Source organism: Nomascus leucogenys, chromosome 6, assembly GCF_006542625.1.
Source record: "Nomascus leucogenys isolate Asia chromosome 6, Asia_NLE_v1, whole genome shotgun sequence".
Classification (NCBI taxonomy): Eukaryota; Metazoa; Chordata; class Mammalia; order Primates; family Hylobatidae; genus Nomascus; species Nomascus leucogenys.
The window spans coordinates 37,534,468-37,559,942 of NC_044386.1; the positions used below are offsets into that span (position 1 = coordinate 37,534,468).

The following is a 25,475-nucleotide window of genomic DNA, read 5'->3' on the forward strand; positions in this document are numbered from 1 at the left end:
ACACAAAAAAAAAAAATGCACCAAATGAATGCAGATTTTCTTACTGACTTTACATCCTAACAGAGCAATAGATGATAAAGCGCGTGTTCTTATGGAGCCTAAAAAAGTCTCATAGTATGTATACTACTGCCTGTTAGTGTTGAAGCCATGAAAAAGCATGTGTGAGCTGTTTAGTGATAAAAAGAGAGCAGAGATTTGGGCTATTAGAGGCGATCCTGGCAGTGACATCTGTTGACAGAGCTGGGAAGTTAGATTACACCAATAAAAACTGACAGCATAAGGAAAGGGGACCTTCAGGAAGTTACTTTGCCTGATCTTCCACTCATCACATTAGACCACCTCCCTGTAGCTGGGTGGTTAGGCAACCACTCTCGTCCTCCTTCCTTCTTTCAAAAGCCCAGTTCATTCCTCTGCAAAATGGAACAATCATGCGTGGAGGTTTACCATAGGCTTAACTAAGATAAATATTAAGGGCTTAGTACAATCCTTGGCAGATAGTTTGCACTTGTTCCGTGTTTTTTCATGATATTGACACAACTGTTCACTTCATCACTATGTACAGGCTCAACCTAAGCAGGAAAGTTGATTTCAGCATGTGTTTGTGAACAGAATAAGCCAAGGCTTCACAAGGAAATATTTAATCATTTAAACGTCATAGAAATTATTACCAATCCCCTTGGCAGTTGCTGCAATGTAAGTTAACCCCACATGAAATAGAAAATTAAAATAAGTAGCTATAAGATTAAATCAGAAATACTGTGAAACATTTTCTGCTTTCTGTTTCTGGTACCTGCTTCCTGAGGGCACACGGCTGGGCAGTAGGTGGCTAGACTGAATATACCATTATTCAGAGAAGTTTCACCTTTATTCCTTTATTGAAATGGGGTGGCTTTTGTTCTTTTGTGTTTTAAGGAATGGGGTGAGGAGTTTAGGAATGGGACAGTATAACTCAGTGGTCAGTAACACACACATTCTGCCATAGCACTTATGAGTTTGTGACCTTAGAAAAATTACTTAACTTCTCTCCATCTCAGTATCCTCATTTGTAAAACAGGCAGAGAAATTCACTAAAAGCCTTTTCACGTTGCCTGGTATGTGGTGAGTGCTTAATCATGTTAGCTACTGAAGTTGATAAACAGTAAGAAATGAAGGAAAGAATGGAAAGAGAGAAAAAAGGAATAGGAGAAAGGAAAGAAGGAGTAAAGCTCTGCTTGGCTTAGCTCTGCAAATCATTTTGGACAGGTGTCTAGAGTCCTGGTTGTCTACATTCCCAGGTTTGCTGATTCAGGGCTCAATACATGACTGCTATTCTAAGGCAGAGTGGTGGGGCCATCACTGTCATAGAACAGTTTCTTAAAGAAAGGGCTGTATAAAAAGGAAGCTCCCCATGTCAGGTGCAGTAGCTCATGCCTGTAGTCCTAACACTTTGGGAGGGCAAAGTGGGAGGATAGTTTGAGTCTACGAGTTTAAGACCAGCCTGGGCAACATAGTAAGACCTCGTCTCTACACATAATAAAAAAAAATTTTAATTAAAAAAAAGGAAGCTCCCAAGAGTGACCCTTAAAATGAATTCTAGGAAAGCTTTTATCATTATTATGGATGGAAAGGAAAATGAGATGTTAGCATCCGCCCCAAGCTTAAAATGTCACCACAATTAACACAGTAGCTCGTTGACACTGGCTCTGCAAAGGAAATTATTCCCCCAAGCCTCTAAAAGCAAACAAGCACCCCCTCACCCTGCAACCATTACACAGAAATCTAGGAATTACCTAGACAGAACTGAACACTTTCTGATAAATACGGTTTTCATAAAGCTACAGAAATCTCAGGTATTTCTCTCCAAAAGTGAATGTGCTTGTTCAAATTTGTAAACAGTAGACTTGATCCTCTAACCCTTTGTACAAATCTCATCTCATAAAAACAGGAAAAAAGTCAAATGCAAAAACATATTTTGGCCAATTCCAAAGAGAGTTACCTCACCCTGAAAAAAATGCCAAGGGAAAATGTTTAAGACACATAAATAAAATACTCATGGAAGAACTGACTGCTATCAAAATTTAAGTTGAACACAGTTCAATTCATTTCAGAGTAAATCACATTTTAGGCAATGTACCGCCTTCGTATCTTTTCAAATCCCTGCAGCAGTGATGGGATATGATCAGAGACTAAGACATATCATTAAGATAGCAAGATTGGCCGGGCGCAGTGGCTCATGCTTGTAATCCCAGCACTTTGGGAGGCCGAGGCGGGCGGATCACGAGGTCAGGAGATCGAGACCACGGTGAAACCCCGTCTCTACTAAAAATACAAAAAAATTAGCCGGGCGTGGTGGCGGGCGCCTGTAGTCCCAGCTACTCGGAGAGGCTGAGGCAGGAGAATGGCGTGAACGCGGGAGGCGGAGCTTGCAGTGAGCCGAGATCGCGCCACTGCACTCCAGCCTGGGTGACAGAGCGAGACTCCGTCTCAAAAAAAAAAAAAAAAAAAAAAAAAAAAGATAGCAAGATAATTTTCAGAAGTGTATGCTGTTCTTTCAGCCACCAAAATTTCACAAATTTATGAGTTCTTAACAACTGACACTTTTACATTAATTCAGGATTGAGAGAAAAAAGTCTAACATTTGATTTCTCAGCCCTCAAATTAGATGTCTTCAATAGGCACTTACTTTTCTTCGGTTAGATTAAACAAGTTAATCTTTCTACAGATCTGCTTTAGGCAAATTTTATGGCTCTTTTAACATACGATCAATAATTTTCTAGAAAAACATACTCAAAATAATTTGGCATCAGAAAAACTTATAGTAACAAAAGTGCTATTCATATGAAAAATCAAATCTTTCTTGTTACATCACTGTAGCTTTTAAAAGGCAAAAAAAAAAAAGCTCAAGTTGGCTGGGCACGGTGGCTCGTGCCTGTAACCCCAGCACTTTGGGAGGCTGAGGTGGGTGGATCACAAAGTCAGGAGATGGAGACTATCCTGGCCAACATGGTGAAACCTCGTCTCTACTAAAAACACAAAAATTAGCCTCTACTAAAAACACAAAAATTAGCCGGGCGTGGTGGTGTGCGCCTGTAATCCTAGCTACTTGGGAGCCTGAGGCAGGAGAATTGCTTGAACCCGGGAGGTGAAGGTTGCAGTGAGCCAAGATCCCACCACTGCACTCCAGCCTGGATGACAGAGTCAGACTCTGTCTCAAAAAACAAAACAACAACAACAACAACAACAAAAAACAGCCCATCTAATTCATTTATTTTGAAGGAGTTGACTTTCCTCAGACTTTCATACCTTCAGATCTTCTTAAACTGCAGCAGAGTTTTAACTCTTGAGTTTCCTCTGTGATCCGAACCCATTAACCTGGAAGGCACGGAGCACACCAGGCCTAAAACTAATTCTTGGCTTAAGTTTCAACAGATGGTGAAGTTGGTATTACCGTCAGAAAACAACCCTACTTCATCTCTCCTCCCCACCAATTAAGAGATTTGGACTTCTGTTGCAGGAGTTCACCAGGCAACACGGTTAAGTGACAGATTCTCTTGAGTCATAAGTTCCTCTTTTCAAACTTGAATAGTTTCCCATATTTCAAAGCTCCTCACTCAGACATATTCAGTTCCTAGATTCCTCAAGATGCACTCTCTGAATTCCCAGAAACATTCTGTGCTCCAGTTCTTGGCCTGAAGGATCTCAACCGTCTTCTCTGAGGCATCAGAGTAGACATGAGGCCTGGAGCCAGCAAGTGCTTACTGCTTCCTGTTCTTGGGGTGGAGAAGAACCTGTCCTTGTTAACAAGAGAGGTATTTTGAAGAGAAACAAACGATATCCTTCTTCAGAATGTGCCACTTCCTCAGAATGTCCATTCCTAATCTCAAATCTAAAGGAAATCTGTTCTGTTCTTTTCTTTCATGGCATTGATCAGAGTGTTTAAATGTATATTTGTGTGTGTTTATTTGTACATTCGATGTCCGTTTCCCTTTCTGGGCTGAAAGCTTTCCCCTATTGCACAGTAAGCTATGTGAGGGCCGGGACTGTTTATTTTATTCAATGAGCGAACTCAGAAGCTAGCACAGAGTCATACGCAGTTGACTCTCCATAAACACTTGTTGAATGGACGAATGCATGGAAAGATGAAAGGCAGAAATTTCTGTGGTTGGCCAGTTCAAGCACAGTGAGTATACCAGGCAAATGCCCCCTGCTCACTGGAGAATGAAAACATCACGCTTCTCTGTGTTCTAGGTCAACTGGAGAGAACTATGTCTGAAAATGCATGAGGAACATGTTTATTGGTGGGGTGAGGGCAGTGACCTGTGCTCATGCCTCTTCAGGTTAGGTGTGTATCTACATGTATATAGGTATTATAAGCAAAGAGATTGTTGTGAGACTAGCTGCAAAATAGAACTTGTACGGAACACAAAGATCAAGGGGTAAATTTCTTGAATGCTCATGCCACTCTTGCTGTGCCAAGCATTGTGCTAGAGCACTAGCAGTCTTTGCAGGACAGGGTCCCAGATGTACCCAAGAGGAGCTGATGCCAGGGAAATGGACTCCGTAGCTATAGTTTCTGACAGGGCAACCTGAGTCCTTTGTCAAAGAGCAGCTTCCTTCCTGAATACATCTTTGCTTATGAAGACACTTGTTCTTTTTCTTTCCACTTTAACTGAAAAAGTCCCCCTCTCAACTCTCTCCCACACCCACTCCCACCCCACCCCACCCCCTTAATGCCACCATACTCATTCCTTGTTTCCAGGCAAATTCACATTCATCTCTCCAACTAAATGTGCCTCCGTTTTTCTTACAGACATCTCAAAATAAAAAATTAGAAACATATTCTATGAGAAAACCAGATGAATTCTGTGTCTGGGGTAAAATTCACTAATTTTCCTCTGTAATAGCTACACTGTAATTACATAGTCAATACTAAATGTGCCCCTAAGCAATCATCTTACTGAATTTATGCAGTATAAGTAGGCAATAGAAATCATCTCACTGAAAGTAATTCTTTCCTTCTCATCAAAAGGAAGGGTGGGGTTGTCTAAGTTATCTAACTAATTATCTTAATTTGTTCTTTGTGGTTATGTACACAACCAGTCTGGGGTTAGGCCCACAACCAGATATCTGGGGTTAGGCCCAGGCAAAATAAGTTCCATCAAAGTTATATATATTCAATTTATCACAATGCCCTCTAAACACGTTATGGCCAAAACCTAATTATACAATCATAAGAAGTGAATTTTGAAAACATAACTAATAATAGGCTATGTACACAACCAGTCTGTCTGGGATTATGTACACAACCAGATATCTGGGGTTAGGCCCAGGCAAAAATAAGTTCCATCAAACTTACATATATTCAATTTATCAAAATGCCCTCTAAACACGTTATGGCCAAAAACTAATTATACAATCCTAAGAAGTGAATTTTGAAAACATAACTAATAATAGGCTAATATTTTTAATGTTTTAATACGTACTAGACATCTTATTTGTATTACATTACTTAACCTTTAAAAGGACCCATTTAATGAAAACTCCTTTTTACTAAGCCTTAGGTAACTGACTTACTATGGCCTTGAACCCAGATTATCTCTATCCCAAAGGCAATGATGTTGAGGGAGAAAAAAGAGGACTAAGAGTTATGTGGTTCGAGGTCTAATTTAGGTTAAGATAGATAGAGGTTAGGGGTACAGGTTTGGGGATCAAAGAGACCTAGATTAAAATCCTTGCTCTGCCATTTATCAGAACTGTGATCTTAGAGAGTTTACTCAATTTCTCTGTCCTAGGTAGGCTTATTATTTGCAAGCAACAGAAATTGAGGATGGTTAATATAAGCAGGGAAGTAATTTATTGGAAAGACAACCAATTACACAAAGAGTCAACAGGAAGGCTGCCAGCAGGAAATTCAGCCAAGGTCACACCATCCTAACCAAGTAGTATTTAGCATGCCTCAACCAACAGCCATTATTACTGCAGGACCCTTGACACCACGAACCCCAGACTTACTGCTGCTGTGAATGACTTCTGAAATTGCTCTTATGTCTTTGTGCCACTCCTTCAAGATTAAATTTCTAAACAGTGGTATCTGATAAGCCAGGCAAAGGTCATATGCTCAAGCCCTGGCAGAGGACGGAAGGAGAAAATCCAGCCCATTTAGCTTCTCTCATGGCAGGCTAGGTCTTGCCTTACAAATAATATTATGCAATGGAGGATTCTTACTAATAGAAAAGGAGTTCAGCTGCTGGGCAGCCTTTCAAAACTGACAACACCTGGGCTGGGTGTGGTGGCTAACGCCTGTAATCCCATCGCTTTGTGAGGTGGAGGCGTGTGGATCGCCTGAGCCCAGGAGTTCGAGACCAGCCTGAGCAACATGGGGTAACCCCATCTCCACAAAAAATACAAAAATTAGCCAGGCATAGTGGCACCTGCCTGTAGTCCCGACTTACGTGGGAGGCTGAGGATCACTGGAGCCCAGGAGATGGAAATTGCAGTGAGCCAAGATCACCCCACTGCACGCCAGTCTGGGTGATAGATTGGGACCCTGCCACAAAAAAAAAAAAAAAAAAAAAAAAAAAAAACTCCCAGCATTCGTTAACCAAACTTTGATTTGCTCATCTGTGAAATGGGCATCTGACTGCCTAGTACCTCCCTCATAGGTTTGCTGTGAGAATTCGACAGCATATGCATGTTGCACTTAGCATGATGTCTCACATAGGCTGAGCAGTGGATAAATTTCAGCTATTCTTACTAATTCTTGTGACTCTGAGCAAGCCACATAGAATCTCTGTGCCCACATTCTCACTCACTGAAGGAAGATGACATCAACCGTACTAAATTAGTCAGCACAGGCTAACTGCTGAAACAAGGGACCCCTCAAATCTCAGTGGATTATTTCTCATTCACTTCACTGTCCAGTGACGGCTGCTGGGATTGGAATGAGGTCCATACAGGCACTAAGAGGCCAAGCCACCTTCTATCTAGTGGCTCTGCCACATACCCGGGACCTGTATTATGTTGGCAGAGGACGAAAGATAGCACAAAGGACCGGGTTTTATAGGGACCCAGCCTGGAAGTGGCATACATCAATTCTACCTCTATTCCATTGGCCAGAATTCAGTCACATGAGCTGAACCTAACCACACGAAGTCAGTTTGGGAAATGATACGCAGCTATGTGTTCCAGAGGAAATGGAAACAAGATTTGGTGAAACACAGCAGACTCTGTCACACCTACCTAACCTCCTCAGAGGGTTGCTAACAAAAGCGCATGTGAACACCAAGTGTGAAATTGCTATGGAAAGTGATTAACATGAGCTACAGGTGATGCTGCTGTTGTTGATTAAGCCAGGGAGTTTCTGTGCATCCTCCACATTGCTAAAACATACAGCAATTTGGGTATGAGAAGAAACTGAAATATAATCAGAAGGTCCTTCCTCCTGAAGGGGAGACTCCTTAACTAGTAAGGCTTTATTTCTCCACTTATATCTTCAAAAATGGGCCACTCTGGGCACGATGACTCACACCTATAATCCCAGCACTTTGGGAAGCCAAGGGGGGTGCAGATCACAAGGTCAGGAGTTCGAGACCAGCCTGGCCAATATGGTGAAACCCCATCTCTACTAAAAATACAAAATTAGCCAGGCATGGTGGCACATGCCTGTAATCTCAGCTACTCGGGAGGCTGAGACAGGAGAATTGCTTGAATCCAGGAGGCGGAGATTGCAGTGAGCCAAGTTGCACCACTGCACTCCAGCCTGGGAGACAGAGCAAGACTCTGTCTCAAAAAAAAAAAAAAGGCCACTGCAGGTAAATAATCTCCTTTCTTTGCCCATTGGTCCAATCCACATGGGGGTGTGGTGAAACTGGAGGGGAAAAAGGGGAGCGAGCAGAATAAAAGAGCAGAAAGCTATTACTTTGAGGAGTGTAATTGTCAGAGCAGGCTGTCAGGGCAGCCTGAAGCAATCACTCAGTAGTGGCCAGCCTCCACAGCAGCAATTTATCGCCACATGAAGATGTTGGGGAGTTAATCACAGCACTGACATGTGTCAGCTCCAGGTATTGGACTCAGCATAAACTTCATGCTTAGAAAACGAAAATAATTAAGAGGCCACACATTTGAAATGTACCACTAAAAAGGGAGGGCAGTCATCTTAGGGTTAGGTGAATGCCATGTTTGTAATCCACTGAACCAACTGGAAGAGCCTGTGGAGGGCAAATGTGTCCAAGGGTACTTTGTTATTTGTACCTGATAGATGCCTTTCACACTGTTTTGAGTCTCTGCATGGCCTATCATGAAAGAGAAAAGCAAACACAATTTGCACAGGCTTTGCTACATGAATATTAGTGCTTCAGGAATGCTCTAAGATCCTGCCAGCTGCGGCTCAGGAAGGGGTCCAGGCCAGATCTGACTCATCCTGCTGCCTTCCTCCTGGAAATGATCCCCTTTCTCACCCTACTCCTGCGGGCTGAGCCCAGGTCCTGTCTGTCCCATATTTCCTTCGATCCAAGGAAAACTAAAAGTGGTTACTAGCTCCCAAGCGGCCTTTGTTTATAAATGGGTTCCCACCTTAATATGTTTACTCAAAAAACTAGTCAAATAATTAGCTATAACAGAGCAATCAAACTGATCAAACAGTTCTTGGAGTAGTTCAAACCTTCAGAGAGTTATTTAATGACAGTTTTAAAGAACTGAACTGGGGTCTTCCAGCATAGAGAAGTAGGGATTGTGGCAGAAACTGTAAGGGAGAATTTCAAAAGTGCTTAGAATAAAAATCTTTTCATTGAAAAAAATGACAAGAATTGCCCACATAATTACGGCAGTTCTTCCTTTCCTTTTGCAATGCAAATTCCTGGCAGAGTGTGAGAGAAACTGAACTCCACTGTCCCAGTTTTTCAAACTAAGAAAATAAAATAATTTTTTACCTACACTTTCAACTTCTACTTTTGAAAGCTAAATTTAAGTTTTAAGAATCGTACAACAAAAGAGACTACAGATAAACCTCATTACAATTTTTTAGTATTGAGCATTAGGTTATTTATTTTCCTTCTTCCTAAAGCTACTGTAGAAAGAAAATTCAAAGGACTAGTAAGAAAAATAGCTCAATTGATAACAAGTCTGGTTTGTCAATGACATGCTAATACCTGTAACAGTTACTAATTATCTCAGCAGTGTGTCTCAGTTTTTATATTTAATATATTCATCATTCTTAAATTAATAAATAGCAACCAATTGTTTTCTCTTTTACAAGCTTCATATGGAAAGAAAATTGAAAAAAAAAATTTTTGTAATAGCAGAAAGTGAGTATAAGGGACTTCCCAACCTCCCCTCCATATATTTACTGACAAGCAACTGACATGAGTGACAGCAAAGCAATGTGGTTAGTGAGGAATGGCGCAGAGCGTGCAGTTTCCTTTTTTCTAATGTTGATTTGTTTTCTGTGCTGACACTATCCTAGAGGTTACTGTTCAAAGGAAGCATCGACAACAGAAGTGGTTAGAGTGCTGATTAAAAGAAGATTCTAAGAAAATGACCAATCACCATCAATCTTAATATTGGCTAACAAATATGTATTTTTCCTTCTCCTATTACTAAGTAAATAGTATAAACAGAATAATTCTATATTAATATATCCATATAGTGCCTTATGCAAGTAAATATGATTCTGGATATTTTATGACCTGTACTTACTTGAAATCGGAAAGCCCTCTTAGTTTCTCTTATTACCCATGTGCTGCTGAGACTAACTGAAGAACCAGTTAGGAGGTTTGTTCGTTCACGAAATAACATTTAAGAAATGGGTACTTGCTTATCATATAAAAGAATTCAGTTATTTACTTACCCTGTGAAGAGACATAATATGTTAAAATGCCTGTACACTGCAGATGGGAAGAGGTTTTTCCAGGAATTTAAATTGTGCAATAGGGCCACACGATCTTACTTTAAAAAAAATGGTGAAGGGGTTTTAATTACACCATGAAGTTTTACAATTTTTTAAGTTTTCAGTTCTGGTTTTAGAAAACAGAGTAGAAGGATTACAGAGAAAAATTTCACCATTAGACAAGAAGTCAAAATGATTCTAAGGGCCGCGCAAACAGGCTTTTCCAAGAATTAATCATGAGGTGCTGCTTGGAGAATTCCTTTACTCCAGTGACTTTCAAACCCCCTTCTCACTCTCCACTAGTTTTTCAAAGGATTTATGGTGAATGGGGTCTAACGAGTATAACAGGGCAGAAGGCAGGAAGCTCACGCCACCCTTTCAGGGCGGAGAAGTTCCCAGGAGGAAGAATGGAGAAAAAGATCGCAGTTAGGCAGTCCTCCCAACCTCACCAAAGCTCCACCTCTCTCCAAAGCCGCAAGGCTCTGCCACCTGCGCCCGGAAGAAGCTGCAGTCGCTATCTCCTCCTCTTTTTTTTTTTTTTTTTTTTTTTTTTTGCCTGGGGTGCCCTACCAAGCGCAGCCCGCAGCCTGGGCACTGCCAACTGATTCCAACTCCTTTTATGGTGAGAGGATGGATTCTTCGTTATTTCCCCGCCCAATCTGGTACCCACCCACCCACCCACCTACCACGTCCGCTGGGCGCACCCAAGCCTAACCCCGGGGCGCACGCGCTGGCGCAAACAGACACCGCATTTCTCCTCCTTTCTCGGCCAACCCTAGGTAGAATCCTAAAACAACTGCCCTCTCTTCCACGATCTAGATGTTGCGGCCCGCGGACAGGAGGTTCAAGAAATAGTACACTCCGAGCGGCAGGCAGCAAGGCGGAAACGGTCGCCGGTTTCAGTGGTGGCCCCACTGGAAGCCGAGTTCAGGAGCGGCTAAGCGGTCGCCGGGGAAAGCACCGGGGCTTCCCAGGGTCTCCTCCGAGCTCCCACTCCGCACCTCCGAGGGCGGGAAAACCACGGGAGCCGCCCCGCCCCGCTCAGCCCATCCCCGCCCCAGCCCGCACACCGCCCCCCGCCGCTCTCCCCTGCGGCGCCCAGGGAGGACGCGCTCCGCCCCCTTCCAATCCGGCCAATGGGCGCCCGGGCAGCGCGCAGTTTGCCTCCGCCTCCGCCAGGGAAACTTGGAGGAGGAGAAAAGTTTGTACAGAGGGTGGAAAGGCGAGAGCGGAGCTCTAAGCCCGGCAGCCCGAGAGGAAGATGAACAGCCCCAGGCCAGAGCCTCGGGCAGAGTGGACCCCGAGCCGCCCCCAGGTAGCCAGGAGCGGCCTCAGCGGCAGCCGCAAACTCCAGTAGCCGCCCGTGCTGCCCGTGGCTGGGGCGGAGGGCGGCCAGGGCTGGGGACCGAGGCTCCGCGCCACCTGCGCGCACGGCCTCACACCTGAACGCTGTCCTCCCGCGGACGAGACCGGCGGGCACTGCAAAGCTGGGACTCGTCTCTGAAGGAAAAAAAATAGCGAGTAAGAAATCCAGCACCATTCTTCACTGACCCATCCCGCTGCCCCTCTTGTTTCCCAAATTTTTGAAAGCTGGCAATTCTGACCTCAGTGTCCAAAAATCGACAGCCACTGAGACCGGCTCTGAGAAGCTGAAGATTTGGCCATTTCCAGACTGAGCGGGACAAGGTGAAAAGCAGGTTGGAGGCGGGTCTAGGACATCTCAGGGCTGACCCTGGGGGCTCGTGAGGCTGCCACCGCTGCTGCCGCTACAGGTGAGATGGCGTTGGGCTGGCGTTGGGGTCAACGGGTAGAGAACGCAGGGATGCGGCGCTCGCCGAAGAGAGCCAAGAAGGGAAGAGCGCGCTTTCCAAATTGCTTTTGTAACTTGTTTTCAGTGAGCATTTTATTGATTCAGAATCTATCGGGAATAGCACTAGCGAGCTACTTTTCCCTCGAGATGGGTCTTATTCATCTTGGCAATGGAGTGAGTTGGGTTGCGGGGAGGAAGAGGAATGGGAAAATCAGTTTATAAATATTAATGTCAGCAAGAGTGTGCTGCTGGCAAGACGTATCGGGAGCCTGGAGATTTTGGTGGCTGCAGTTGGTAAGTGGCTACAATCCAGAAAGTAGGATCGAGTTGCTCCCCTTGTCTTATCAGTGTATCGTTTCTTGGGCGCGGGTCTAACACCTTACAAGTGGTAATTTCCGCTCACGGCAGCTTTGTCTCTCTTCTACCATCCCCAGACCCAGCCTTGCACTCCAAGGCTGCGCACCGCCAGCCACTATCATGTCCACTCCCGGGGTCAATGCGTCAGCCTCCCTGATCCCCGACCGGCTGAACAGCCCAGTGACCATCCCGGCGGTGATGTTCATCTTCGGGGTGGTGGGCAACCTGGTGGCCATCGTGGTGCTGTGCAAGTCGCGCAAGGAGCAGAAAGAGACGACCTTCTACACGCTGGTATGTGGGCTGGCTGTCACCGACCTGTTGGGCACTTTGTTGGTGAGCCCGGTGACCATCGCCACGTACATGAAGGGCCAGTGGCCCGGGGGCCAGCCGCTGTGCGAGTACAGCACCTTCATTCTGCTCTTCTTCAGCCTGTCCGGCCTCAGCATCATCTGCGCCATGAGTGTCGAGCGCTACCTGGCCATCAACCATGCCTATTTCTACAGCCACTACGTGGACAAGCGGTTGGCTGGCCTCACGCTCTTTGCAGTCTATGCGTCCAACGTGCTCTTTTGCGCGCTGCCCAACATGGGCCTCGGTAGCTCGCGGCTGCAGTACCCAGACACCTGGTGCTTCATCGACTGGACCACCAACGTGACGGCGCACGCCGCCTACTCCTACATGTACGCGGGCTTCAGCTCCTTCCTCATTCTCGCCACCGTCCTCTGCAACGTGCTTGTGTGCGGCGCGCTGCTCCGCATGCACCGCCAGTTCATGCGCCGCACCTCGCTGGGCACCGAGCAGCACCACGCGGCCGCGGCCGCAGTGACCTCGGTTGCCTCCCGGGGCCACCCCGCTGCCTCCCCAGCCTTGCCGCGCCTCAGCGACTTTCGGCGCCGCCGGAGCTTCCGCCGCATCGCGGGCGCCGAGATCCAGATGGTCATCTTACTTATTGCCACCTCCCTGGTGGTGCTCATCTGCTCCATCCCGCTCGTGGTGAGTGACCGGGGCTGGGGCCCCACTCGGCCCTTTTCTCGCATCCACCTCCCGCCTCCGTCCCCTGCTCCCTGCTTTCCCTCTGAGTCCTTGGCAGTGAACGTGTCTCCTTTAGGTCGGGGCTGGGATTTCCACACTGTTTCTCAGAGCAGGCCCAACCCTCTTTGAAGTCCCAACCCTAACGAGATTTAGCAGGTGCTTTGCCCCTACATCCGCCAGTTTATGTTCCCGAAAGCCTGGGTTTCTTTCTCTACCGGGACAGCCCTTACCCCTTGCTGCCTGACATTGGCTGGCCGAGTCTTCCAAGAAAACCCCCCGCCCCCTCTGTTAGACATGGAGGGGAGCCTGCTGTAGTGTGACTTGGCCCACTCCTCCTCCGTACTGTGAACTGTGAACTGCAAAACCTGAAACGTCAGGGATGGTGATCTGTTCGTTGTAAACCATTTCTAAGGAAAGTGGGGTTTTTGGTGTTTTGATTTATGCAAGGTTTCTTGAATTTTTTCCCCCGTGGATTGCGTAGAATTTTAAAGCTAGAAGAGATACCAAGAGGTGTTAGTCTAACTCCCTCACTTCACTGAGGGAGTGAATGATATGCTTAAAATAATCCAGCCGAAACTACACAGTCAAGCTAGGCTCCCTGCTCTTTACCATGGTGTGCCCTGGGAGGGCAGCTTAAAGCACACAAATTCTAATTCATATACAGGGCGGGGTCCAGACTCAGTTTCTTTCATTCTGTCTAGGCCAGGAAAGCAAAGTTTCTCAGGGTGACTAATTATGGACATGCTGATATACATAGGGTATGGGATTTGAATTCTCGACAACTGTGCAAGGTACAGTACCATTTTAGAGAAACCGAGGTTTAGAGATGGCTGTCTTGTTTCTTCAAGCCAAAGCTCTACAGCTTGTAATGGACCTTAGGCCGTCTGAGGCCAGACCCAGCTCATGTGTTATTACATCACGTCTCCCTCGTAGAACATTTCTCATTTTTGCGTTTGTAAAGCGTGGGTTGGAGTTTTGGTACATTTCATTTTTAGTTCATCTTTTAAGAATTGCCTTTGGATTAACTTTTATAATATGATAAACAGAAAGGCTCAAACCCTACCTAGTTCTCTACTTTGCCTGTGGCTAAAATGGAATGCACCAGAAGCAGAGGGACAGAATAATGCAATACTTTATCTAGAGTTTCTCTTGAAAGCAACTAGTTATGAGTTCTTCCATCTTCCAAAACACTGCATTCCTGGAAATTCTAAACTACCAACTCAAAAAGAGGTAACTGCTTTTTCTTACGCTTGTTGGGAACAAGAGAAAATAAAATGTAATGGGCTATTACTCCTTCCTTTTCCTTATTGATACTGTCCAGGGATCTTTGGTGTAAAAATATATCTTTGATAAAAGTGATTGTAAATGGAAGGAACTTAGAGGGGGCTGAGAGCCAGAATACAGTAGGTTCTTACCAATTTGTATAAACAGAAGTAAATATAATTGGCCATGAGAGCCTTTAAGCCATTCCAGGACCCAACATAATTTACAGAGTTAAGTCACACTTGAGCCACATAAATATATTTTACTGTCTGTAATGGCAACCTAGAACAAAGTGAGATTTTGGAAAAAAACAACTCTGCTCCTGATGGGGCCCCTGTTCCCGGGCCACTGCCTTGTGTTTTACAGAACAGTAAATGACAAAGTGAATGGTTGTTATTTTCAGAACATCCACTTAAAGGGACAGAGGAATTAGAGCTAGAAGATTAGCAACATGCACATACTTTATAAATGTGTTTTGGTTGGAAGTAAGCATGTAAAGCTATGGATTTCTGCACAGCCATGGATGAATTACTTTCTTCCAACATCTAGAGAGACATACGAGGCTTAATTCACCTCATAGGCTGAAGTGGTAGACCTGGACCTAAGATTCAGGGCCCTTACACAAAGCCTTGAAATTATTTGAGGACCTAGAGGCAAGAAATTATAGGAGCTGTATTTGTGGTTTGCAGATTAACCACATTTTAACTAACAAGAAATACTGTCCACCTGTATAATGTTAGTAACATGTAGTAAATTTTAAGTAATCTTAACCTGAAAATTGAAACTAGCTCAATTAAGAAGTAATCCCATTAGTCAAGTATTTATATAGCTTTGTGAGAAATAAGGAATCCTAAAATAGCAGTGGCATCAGTTTGTCGCCTTTAGTTTTGGCTACTAAAGTCTAATTTCAGAATCAGTTTAATTATAAATTAGTGATAAATAATGGGTTCATTATGCTACCCACCCACCGCCCCCCCCCCCCACAATTCAGCAATTACTGAAATAATCAAAAACCCTTCCGCAAATACAGTCTTCCTTGGCTTCCTTTTACAACTTTCTTTTTTCATGTTTTCATATTCATTTGGTAAATTAAGACTAAAGCTCAGAACTCTCTGACATTGAAAGCAGTTGAGCCTATCTTCAGTTCCAAAGAAACTAATGAAGCATCTAATTTTATCAAATCAAGTGGTTGCTAATCCCATTTAAGGAAAATCAAAGCTTTGGAATCATTTTAAATGCTTTGGAAAGACTAACAAAGCAAATATAGTTTACCTGGAATTTCAGAAAGCTTGATATAATACATAAGGAAAACAAGCAGCCACTGAAAAGCAGCCAAGGTTTTGCCTCTTGGACACCAGGGAAGAAAGAGCTACAGCTCTTAGAGGGGGGTTGGTATTGAGTTTAGTATAAAAAAATAAATTTTAATTTGCTATCCAAAATATACATGTTTCATAAATAGAGTTAAGATTGGAGTGGAAGTTTGAGAAAGGTTGAGAAATTAGTTGTGGATATAAGGAACAGTGCTGAACCTGCAGCATTCTTTGAACTGGGTCATAATTAATGATCAGAGAAGGTGTAAGTATGATCTACAAGGAACATCACATGACAAGATTTAGTGGGTAGGTAGTTCTTGTCATTTTGTCCATTCTTCTATTTATAACCAGTCTCGTAGTTTTTTTTAAATATAGGAGAATTTTGGAAGTGAGAACTTCTAAAATTTTGTGAGAACAAGAAGTGAGAGTCTACATTTAAGATAAACGAAAAGGATTGCATTCTTTAGAAATGTGCAAGCAAGACAGCCTCCTAAGGTCCTGGTTTTAAATGCTGTAGCTAGATGAATTACTAGTGCCTAATTTTGCAGTTACTAATGAATATTAAGATGATTATTATAATCAAATATTTTGCCTTAGGGCTAAACAGTTACTATAGGTTTTCGAAGGTCATTTTCCCCCATACACAAGCAACCCAAGACTGTATTTATTGCTTACTTGTTTCTTTTATTTTTTAACTCTGAAGTAACAAATATTCATCTCAGCTAGGGGCAGAACGGCTAATTTGATTAATCTTCTGCCTTGGTGAGGTAAAACTCAGGTCCTTAGGAAAATACTTCCTGTGAGTGTTTATTTGGTTCCTTACTATAAACTAGTTGTCTTTATAAAGCTTTCACCAGCATTTGATCAGCAAAAGTTTATAAGGACAGATGAAAACTTTGTAAATAGATATGCTTTTGTTTACTGTAGGCAAACTGGAAGTGGAGTCATAAAACAACTGATGGGATGTCAGATGAGTGTGAAGCACATCTATACATACAAGAGATATGCCACAAATTTGGGTATGACTACAACAGAATCTAAAAGACTGGATTTGTTCAAATAAATTTGGCTAAGTTTAAAAAATTGCGATGCCTAGAAGCAAGTTTTAAGTCATAACATGAAATTGCAGACCCAGTAGTAGTAACTTGAAGACTAATGAGTAACATAAAAGTAAGTTATTTCCACATCTGGCATTTCATTTGAATCTTGAAAAGCTCTAAGGAGAAAGTAGGGCTGACCAGTATTTTCACTCTCTCTACACCTCAGTTTCCCCAGCTGCAAATGAAGAATTTATATCATTCTGCAACTTACAGGGTAGCTATAGGTGAGTCCTCGTCTAATGCTCATTTCACCATGCTTTGTTGACCTGTCAATTTGTTTGTATTGAATATCTCCTAACAAGATTGTTTTCTCAGCCTGACGTGATTCTTGTAGTCTCCTATCAGAATATTCAATGTGAGAGCTTTAAAAACAAGCAAACAAACAAAAAAAAAAACCCAGAAACAATCAGTGTAGAGGTTGACCTATAAAGCCTGTAGAGATTTAACTTGCCTTCTACAAATGGCCAGCTAGTGGCCTAGAAGGAACAAGAACCAAGCTCTCCTACACACCACCCAGTCAATAATTATTTCCACTATTCTTTACTTGAAAAAAAGAAAGTGATAAGAACTTCTAGTAACAGCTGTGTCAATTTTGGACTCTTCACAAGGCAGTGGGATAACTGAGCACATACAGATAATTCCTTTTATGTGCTTGGAACAGAACAAGTAGCACACACATTCAAATCCAGCTACAGATCTTGTCACTTATTGGAAAGCATTACTGTTTTGACAGTCCATTACTAAATCTGTCTAATCAAGAGTTCAACATTCTTTCTTCAACATTCCTTGCAAACAGATTATTAAGTAGGAAGTACATGTTTTTGATACCATATTATTTAACTATATCCCAAAGCTACCTCTAAGCTACAGTTTTCAAATTATTGATACATTCCACACTGGGCAAGCTTCCACATATGGGTTAAAAAAAAGTACTGAGAGCCAACATATCTGTTATATGCTAGGCACTGTACTAAGCACTTTAATAATTTGTACATACATTGTAAGGAACAGAGCCAGGATTTGAACAGAGGTTTGTTTGCTTCCAAAGCTTGGGCATTTATCTCTACAGCATATAGCCTCCTTACAGCTTTCTTGTCACCACATCTTCTTCTGAACTTATTGCATTTCCTCAAAGTTATGTTCCACTGCTCCTGAGCCCTAATCTCTACTCATCCTAAAAAAAGTGTGAAGAACATAATTTTTAAAAAATGAGGTGGGTGTGGTAACATGTGCCTGTGGTCCCAGCAATTTGGAAGGTTGAGGCTGGAGGATCGCTTGAGCCCAGGAGGTTGAGGCTGCAATGAGCCATGTTTGTATCACAGCAGTCTGGCCTGGGTGACAGAGTGAGACCCTTTCTAAAGAAAATAAAATAATTTAGAATACTGTAATATGCCAATATTAACAACAAACCACATGTACACATCAGCAGCTACTAAGAAAAAGACTTAAAATTGGAAGAAAGGAGATACGTTGTTTGTATTCAGTGAGTTTTTTTGTTTTTGTTTTTGTTTTTGTTTTGAGACGGAGTTTCACTCTTGTTGCCCAGGCTGGAACGCAATGGCACAATCTCAGCTCACCGCAACCTCCGCCTCCCTGGTTCAGGTGATTCTCCTGCCTCAGCCTTCCAAGTAGCTGGGATTATAGGCATGCACCACCACGCCCGGCTGATTTTGTATTTTTGGTAGAGACGGGGTTTCTCCATGTTAGTCAGGCTGGTCTCAAACTCCTGACCTCAGGTGATCTGCCTGCCTCAGCCTCCCAAAGTGCTGGGATTACAGGCATGAGCCACCACGCCCGGCCATATTCAGTGAGTTTTTTAAGTGTCTTTTTCCCTCCTGACTTGGAGGTTCAGTTTTATCAGCAAGACACTCTTCCAACACTGAAAACTGCCTAAACTTGTTTAATCATGTAACATATGGGGCCTGTTGGACAAAAATTCCTAAAAGTGCTTTCACCCCCTCACAAGACATTGAAGCACTACTCTGGATGTCCCCATCTCAACTGGGGCTGTCCCTGCCCTCTTGGAAACAGCAAATCAAGTAGCCTATTTAAAGTGAAGCAGAGGTTGCTATATGTTTTCAAACATTGCAAGACGCGCGGAGTTTTTGTTTGTTTTGTCTTTTTTCTTTCCCTACTTGAAGTAAGTCTCAATTGAGATATGTTGCAAAGTAAAACTCATATTGATTCTTTTCAATCTGACCAACTTTTGAGGATGTTTTTATCTGAATTTGGACTTTTGCTTTTTAAACTCATACTTTTACTACCCTGTGAACTCCCCTTTATCGAAAAGACATTGAATGACCAGGTTCAGTGGCTTGTACTAATTGTAAACTTTTCCTCCCCCATGGAAAACTCTAAACTAGAGTATACTTTTAATACAGCCTCCTTTCCTTCCCTCCTGTACTATCAAAATCCATTGCTGCTGTGGATGAGATGAGGCACAGACATGATTCTTTCCTTGCCTCTCATCACCTTTGATTATGAAAACCTATTATTAATTGTTTTACAACATTCCGACCTTTCTAAAAGGCCACAGAAATTTTAAAATGCTAACTCCTAATGTACTTCTTTGAATGGCTATAAATTCCATTTTAACTATTCAAAAATTTTCTTCCTTTCAGTAGTAGCCATGTTTCCCTTGAGGTTGTGGTAGGAGAAGCAACCAGCAATAAAGCATTTTCAGTGTCAAAAATCTCAGAAACATCAGGTTCAGACTTAACCAAAATTCTGTTCTGCAAATCTCGGAGATGGCTTTACACAGTGCTTGTTAGGGAGGTATGGAGTATCAGAAACTCTCAAGTGGAGCAACACTGCCCCCTGGAGGCTTGAAGGCTCAAGTTCGCATAAACCCGGCCGTAGGTCTTTTCCAGAGACCACACACAGGACTTGATACTAACAGATTTAACTCCATCATTTCTTCTACCCTTAGGGACATAGTATGTGATGTGAATAAAACATAGACCTCATGCTTTTTACCAACAATTCCATTGTCAGGAAATAATGATTAAACAGAAAGCCAGACTGGTAGAACAGAAAAGGCAACATGGAGGTCCAGACCAGACTCTGCCACCAACAGGACAGGGGACATCGTTAAGTTCCTCAAAACCTCTGGGTCTCAGTAACAAATACCTCATCTGAGAAAAGGCCTGTAGAGTTGAGGGAACTGCTGAGTTCAGGCATAGTTGAAGACTTCAAAGCTTATGGAAGGAAGAAACCAAGATGCTTTATTTTACTAGTTTTTGTAAAGATTTTTTTTTAAATCAAATATGCTTTGCCTTGATACTATCATTTATCCCAGCGTAGTTTCTAAAAGTATTTTAAGAGGCGATATTACACACTGCTGTTCATTCTAGTTCATTCTTGATTTAGCTGTCTTCCAAATATCAGGATATTAATTTCATCTTTGTTAGAGGCATTTCACTATTTTATTCTCTGAGATTTACAGGCCCATAATCCCATATCCAAAATATTTACGGGCAGATGAGTTTCAGAATTCAGAATTTCTTGGCTTTTAGAAAAGTAGTCAATAATATATTGCAAAATATGTAATATCCCCATCAGAACTGGAACAGTACTCCTGGACCAGAACATAGGAATATTCACCCTAAGTGGAATAAATTGAACTAAATGGCTTCACAGTCTGTTCAGTTCAGTTTTGCTGCCAAAATAAGTTTAGGTCAGATTTTTCAATGAGTGTAAGTTCTTAAAACAAAACAAGCGAATAACAACAAAACAATAACAAAGGAAATGAACAAAAATCTTTGAGAGGATCAGAGACCTATAGCTAATTAAGATCTAAATTCCAGTTAAGAAATAGAAATGCAGTTCTACCTTACTGATCCAGTATCATCCAGGAGTAAGTTTAATGTAAGTTTAATTTTGCAGATTAATGAAATGTATTTCTTCGAATATTTTAAACTTCCTTCTTTTACCCAAATTGTTGAAAATGTTTCTGTAATATCCTGACCCAAATACTGTTACATCTAGTAAAGTGCCAAAGGGACGCATGCAAATGGTCAGTGAATCGCCTTTTCCATTGGGAACTGACATCAGCCTCAACTAAACTGTCCCTGTTCCAGGTGATTCATACACCATGAGTCATTCATTGTTACTCTGTATATACTAAGGCAGCAACGTCCTCAAGTCTTGTTAGAGATATTTGCCCCTAGTTAAATGGCTCCAGCTATGCTTTTGTGAGTTCTTCTTTCTCCTTTTTATGGTTTTTATGTATCTTCCTTGACTGTGAGACTCAACCTCTTCTCCCTAACCTAAAATAATTACTAAAGGCAAGAAATAATTACTAAATAATTACGAAACATACATGGCAATTATTTTTATTTCTATACTACTATTTCTATTTCTATGTGAATTACTGCTACTACTATTTCTATATTAATTACAGATGAGATTTTTATGTAAATGATCCCAGTGGAATTAGAAGTAATATCTAGGCAAAAAAAATCGTAATACTTTAAGAGTAAATTTGAGGCTGAGCATGGTGGCTCACTCTTGTAATCTTAGCACTTTGGGAGACTGCAGCGGGCAGATCACTTGAGCTGAAGAGTTAGAGACCAGCCTGGGCAACACAGAAAGACCTCATCTCTACAAAAATGATAACAGTTAGCCAGGCATGGTGGCACACACCTGTAGTCCCAGCTACTCAGGAGGCTACAGCAGGAGGATTGCTGGAGCCCAGGAGGTCAAGGCTGCAGTGAGCAATGATTACACCACTGCACTCCAGCCTGGGCGACAGAGTGAGACCCTGTCTCAAAAATATATATACATGTACATTTAACAAATGCATTTTCCCCTAAGGATTAAAATGATCATGTAAGTTTACACAAATTCATGCTCCATTCGCTGAATCATTTGAAGTTCCCAGATGTTGACATATCATTTCATTCTTCCATGACTTTGCACATGGAGCTACCTCTATTTGAAATGTGATGTCCTTCCTTCTAAATTTAGCAAATTCTCACTCATCCATTGTGATTACTATAACTGGGGAACAGAGTCACAGAGAAAATGAAAACTATTCTCTGGTCATTCCGGGTGACAGGAGATCCTGCCGTTGGTGTAAAACTTTTCAGCATATTCTTTCTAGATTAAAATACAAGAATCTTGGCCTTGTTCTGATGATTAGATGGTTAATTGACTTATAAAATGAGTTTCCTTTAAATTACGCAAAATGACAGCTGGTATAAGAGAAATCAGTAGCTTTTGGGGGAAAAAAGTTACTTCATTAGAATTACAAAAACTTAAAAGCACTCGCAGAAATGAAGTTAATAAAATGCTTCTCAAGAACACTTTATACATATGTGACCTGCACTCACATTGCATTTTTGTATACTGTCTTTGCTCTAGGGAACATAATCTAAGATAGTTAAAAAAATATTAAAGCTATACTAACTCAGAACATGTAATTGCATTTTTGCAGTGACTGGTTTTTATTTTTTTATTTTTTTATTTTTTTTTAAACAGATTCTTGCTCTGTTGCCCTGGAGTGCAGTGGCACCATCTCAGCTCACTGCAACCTCCACCCCCCGTGTTCAAGCGATTCTCCTGCCTCAGCCTCCTGAGTGGCTGGGATTATAGGCGTGTGCCGCCACACCTGGCTAATTTTTGTTTTTTTGAGATGGAGTCTCCCTCTGTCGCCAGGCTGGAGTGCAGTGGCGCGATCACAGCTCACTGCAACCTCCGCCTTCCGGGTTCAAATGATTCTCCTGCCTCAGCCTCCCGAGTAGCTGGGACTACAGGCGCATGCCACCACGCCCAGCTAATTTTTGTATTTTTAGTAGAGATGGGGTTTCACCATGTTGGCCAGGATGGTCTCAATCTGTTGACTTTGTGATCCGCCTACCTTGGCCTACCAAAATGCTGGGATTACAGGCGTGAGCCACCACACCTAGCCTAATGTTTGTATTTTTAGTAGAGTTGGGGTTTCGCCATGTTGAACAAGTTGGTCTCAGACTCCTGACCTCAAGTGATCCACCCGCCTCGGCCTCCCAAAGTGCTGGGATTACAGGCGTGAGCCACCGTGCCCAGCCCATGACTGGTTTTTCTGAGGCTTATTATGTAGCTTCCTCTTTTCCTGGAACTTATTATCAGAAATGAAGGCAGCTTCCTAATATTGATAAGGTAGACATAGCATTTATATGTTTTCCCAATTGATTAATGATGAAATCTAAATGTGCGATCTCACTTACGCAGGTGCGAGTATTCGTCAACCAGTTGTATCAGCCAAGTTTGGAGCGAGAAGTCAGTAAAAATCCAGATTTGCAGGCCATCCGAATTGCTTCTGTGAACCCCATCCTAGACCCCTGGATATATATCCTCCTGAGAAAGACAGTGCTCAGTAAAGCAATAGAGAAGATCAAATGCCTCTTCTGCCGCATTGGCGGGTCCCGCAGAGAGCGCTCCGGACAGCACTGCTCAGACAGTCGAAGGACATCTTCTGCCATGTCAGGCCACTCTCGCTCCTTCATCTCCCGGGAGCTGAAGGAGATCAGCAGTACATCTCAGACCCTCCTGCCAGACCTCTCACTGCCAGACCTCAGTGAAAATGGCCTTGGAGGCAGGAATTTGCTTCCAGGTGTGCCTGGCATGGGCCTGGCCCAGGAAGACACCACCTCACTGAGGACTTTGCGAATATCAGAGACCTCAGACTCTTCACAGGGTCAGGACTCAGAGAGTGTCTTACTGGTGGATGAGGCTGGTGGGAGCAGCAGGGCTGGGCCTGCCCCTAAGGGGAGCTCCCTGCAAGTCACATTTCCCAGTGAAACACTGAACTTATCAGAAAAATGTATATAATAGGTAAGGAAAGAAATACAGTACTGTTTCTGGACCCTTATAAAATCCTGTGCAATAGACACATGTATGTCACATTTAGCTGTGCTCAGAAGGGCTATCGTCATCCTCCAACTCACATTAGAGAACATCCTGCCTTTTGAGCACTTTTCAAACAATCGAGTTGACTCACATGGGTCCTGAGGCCTGCAGCACGTCAGATGCTACCCCACTATGACAGAGGATTGTGGTCACAACTTGATGGCTGGGAAGACCTACCCTCAGTTTTTCTACTAGATAGGAGAATGGCAGGAGTGTGGCTGCTGTCATAACATCCAGAGCTTCGTCGTATTTGGCACACAGCAGAGGCCCAGATATTAGAAAGGCTCTATTCCAATAAACTATGAGGACTGTCTAATGGATGATTTAAGTGTCTCACTAAAGCATGAAATGTGAATTTTTATTGTTGTACATATGATTTAAGGTATTTAAGGTATTTTCTTCTCTGTGAGAAGGTTTATTGTTAATACAAGGTATAATAAAATTATCACAACCCCTCTCCTTCCAGTTATAACCAGCTGAAGTTGCAGATGTTAGATATTTTTCATAAACAAGTTCGAGTCAAAGTTGAAAATTCATAGTAAGATTCATATCTATAAAATAGATACAAATTTTTAAGAGAAAGAGTTTGGTATTATCAAAGGGATAAAGAAAAAAATACTATTTAAGATGTGAAAATTACAGTCCAAAATACTATTCTTTCCAGGCTATGTATAAAATACATAGTGAAAATTGTTTAGTGATACTACATTTATTTATCCAGAAAACTGTGATTTCAGGAGAACCTAACCTGCTGGTAAATATTTTCAACTTTTTCCCTCACTAATTGGTACTTTTAAAGATGTAACATAAATTTTTTAAAGTCTTTAATAAATAACCCATAATTGAAGTGTATAATATAAAAAATTTTAAAAATCTAAGAAGCTTATTGTTTCTCTGAAAGTGTGTGTAGTTTTACTTTCCTAAGGAATTACCAAGAATATCCTTTAAAATTTAAAAGGATGGCAGGTTGCATCAGAAAGCTTTATTTTGAGATGTAAAAAGATTCCCAAACGTGGTTACATTAGCCATTCGTGTATGTCAGAAGTGCAGAATTGGGGCACTTAATGGTCACCTTGTAACAGTTTTGTTTAACTCCCAGTGATGCTGTACACATATTTGAAGGATCTTTCTCAAAGAAATATTAAGCATGTTTTGTTGCTCAAAGTGTTTTTGTGAATTGCTTGGTTGTAATTAAATTCTGAGCCTGATATTGATATGGTTTTAAGAAGCAGTTGTACCAAGTGAAATTATTTTGGAGATTATAATAAATATATACATTCAATCTGAGTTGCATATCCTCAGTTTGGGAAAACTTGGGGGGGGTTTTTTGTTGTTTCAGGTCATCATCTATATCCTTTTATATATTTTTTTAAAATTTATTGTGAAATAATTTTAAAGAAATGTTGCAAGAAAAGTACAAAGTCTTTGATACACTTAGTAGAGAATGACACTTTACTCAAAGCCTCCAGTTTGTATGGGTGATGGAGGAGACAGTATTATGCTTAGCTTGTGACATACAAAGGACTCAAATAATTATTACTAAAATTAGCATATTTTAAATTTTGCAATTTTTTTAACTGCCTTTTTTTTTTTTTTTTTTTTTTTTTTTGAGACAGAATCTTGCTCTGTCACCCAGACTGGAGTGCATTGGCACAATCTCAGCTCACTGCAACCTCCACCTCCCGGGTTCAAGCAATTCTTATGCCTCAGCCTCTTGACTAGCTAGGATTACAGGCGTGTACCACCATGCCCAGCTAAATTTTGTATTTTTAGGAGAGACGTGTCACGCCATGTTGGCCATGGTTGGTCTCAAACTCCTGGCTTCAAGCAGTCTGCCCACCTCAGCCACC

General features: G+C 42.2%; 1 protein-coding gene across 1 annotated transcript; it reads left to right on the forward strand.

The window, feature by feature from the left end:
* Window positions 1-11,069: 11,069 nt before the first annotated feature.
* Window positions 11,070-24,229, forward strand: PTGER4 (prostaglandin E receptor 4). Its single transcript, XM_003274371.3, has 3 exons — window positions 11,070-11,634; window positions 12,107-13,022; window positions 22,948-24,229. Exons 2-3 carry the CDS (start codon window positions 12,150-12,152, stop codon window positions 23,545-23,547), a joined length of 1,473 nt encoding a protein of 490 aa, XP_003274419.1. The 5' UTR covers window positions 11,070-11,634; window positions 12,107-12,149; the 3' UTR covers window positions 23,548-24,229.
* Window positions 24,230-25,475: the final 1,246 nt, after the last annotated feature.

Coding starts and splice junctions, on each gene's coding strand:
- PTGER4 (XM_003274371.3), top strand. CDS start 12,150: ATGTCCACTCCCGGGGTCAATGCGTCAGCCTCCCTGATCCCCGACCGG. Junction 13,023..22,947: donor TCTGCTCCATCCCGCTCGTG/GTGAGTGACCGG, acceptor TCACTTACGCAG/GTGCGAGTATTCGTCAACCA.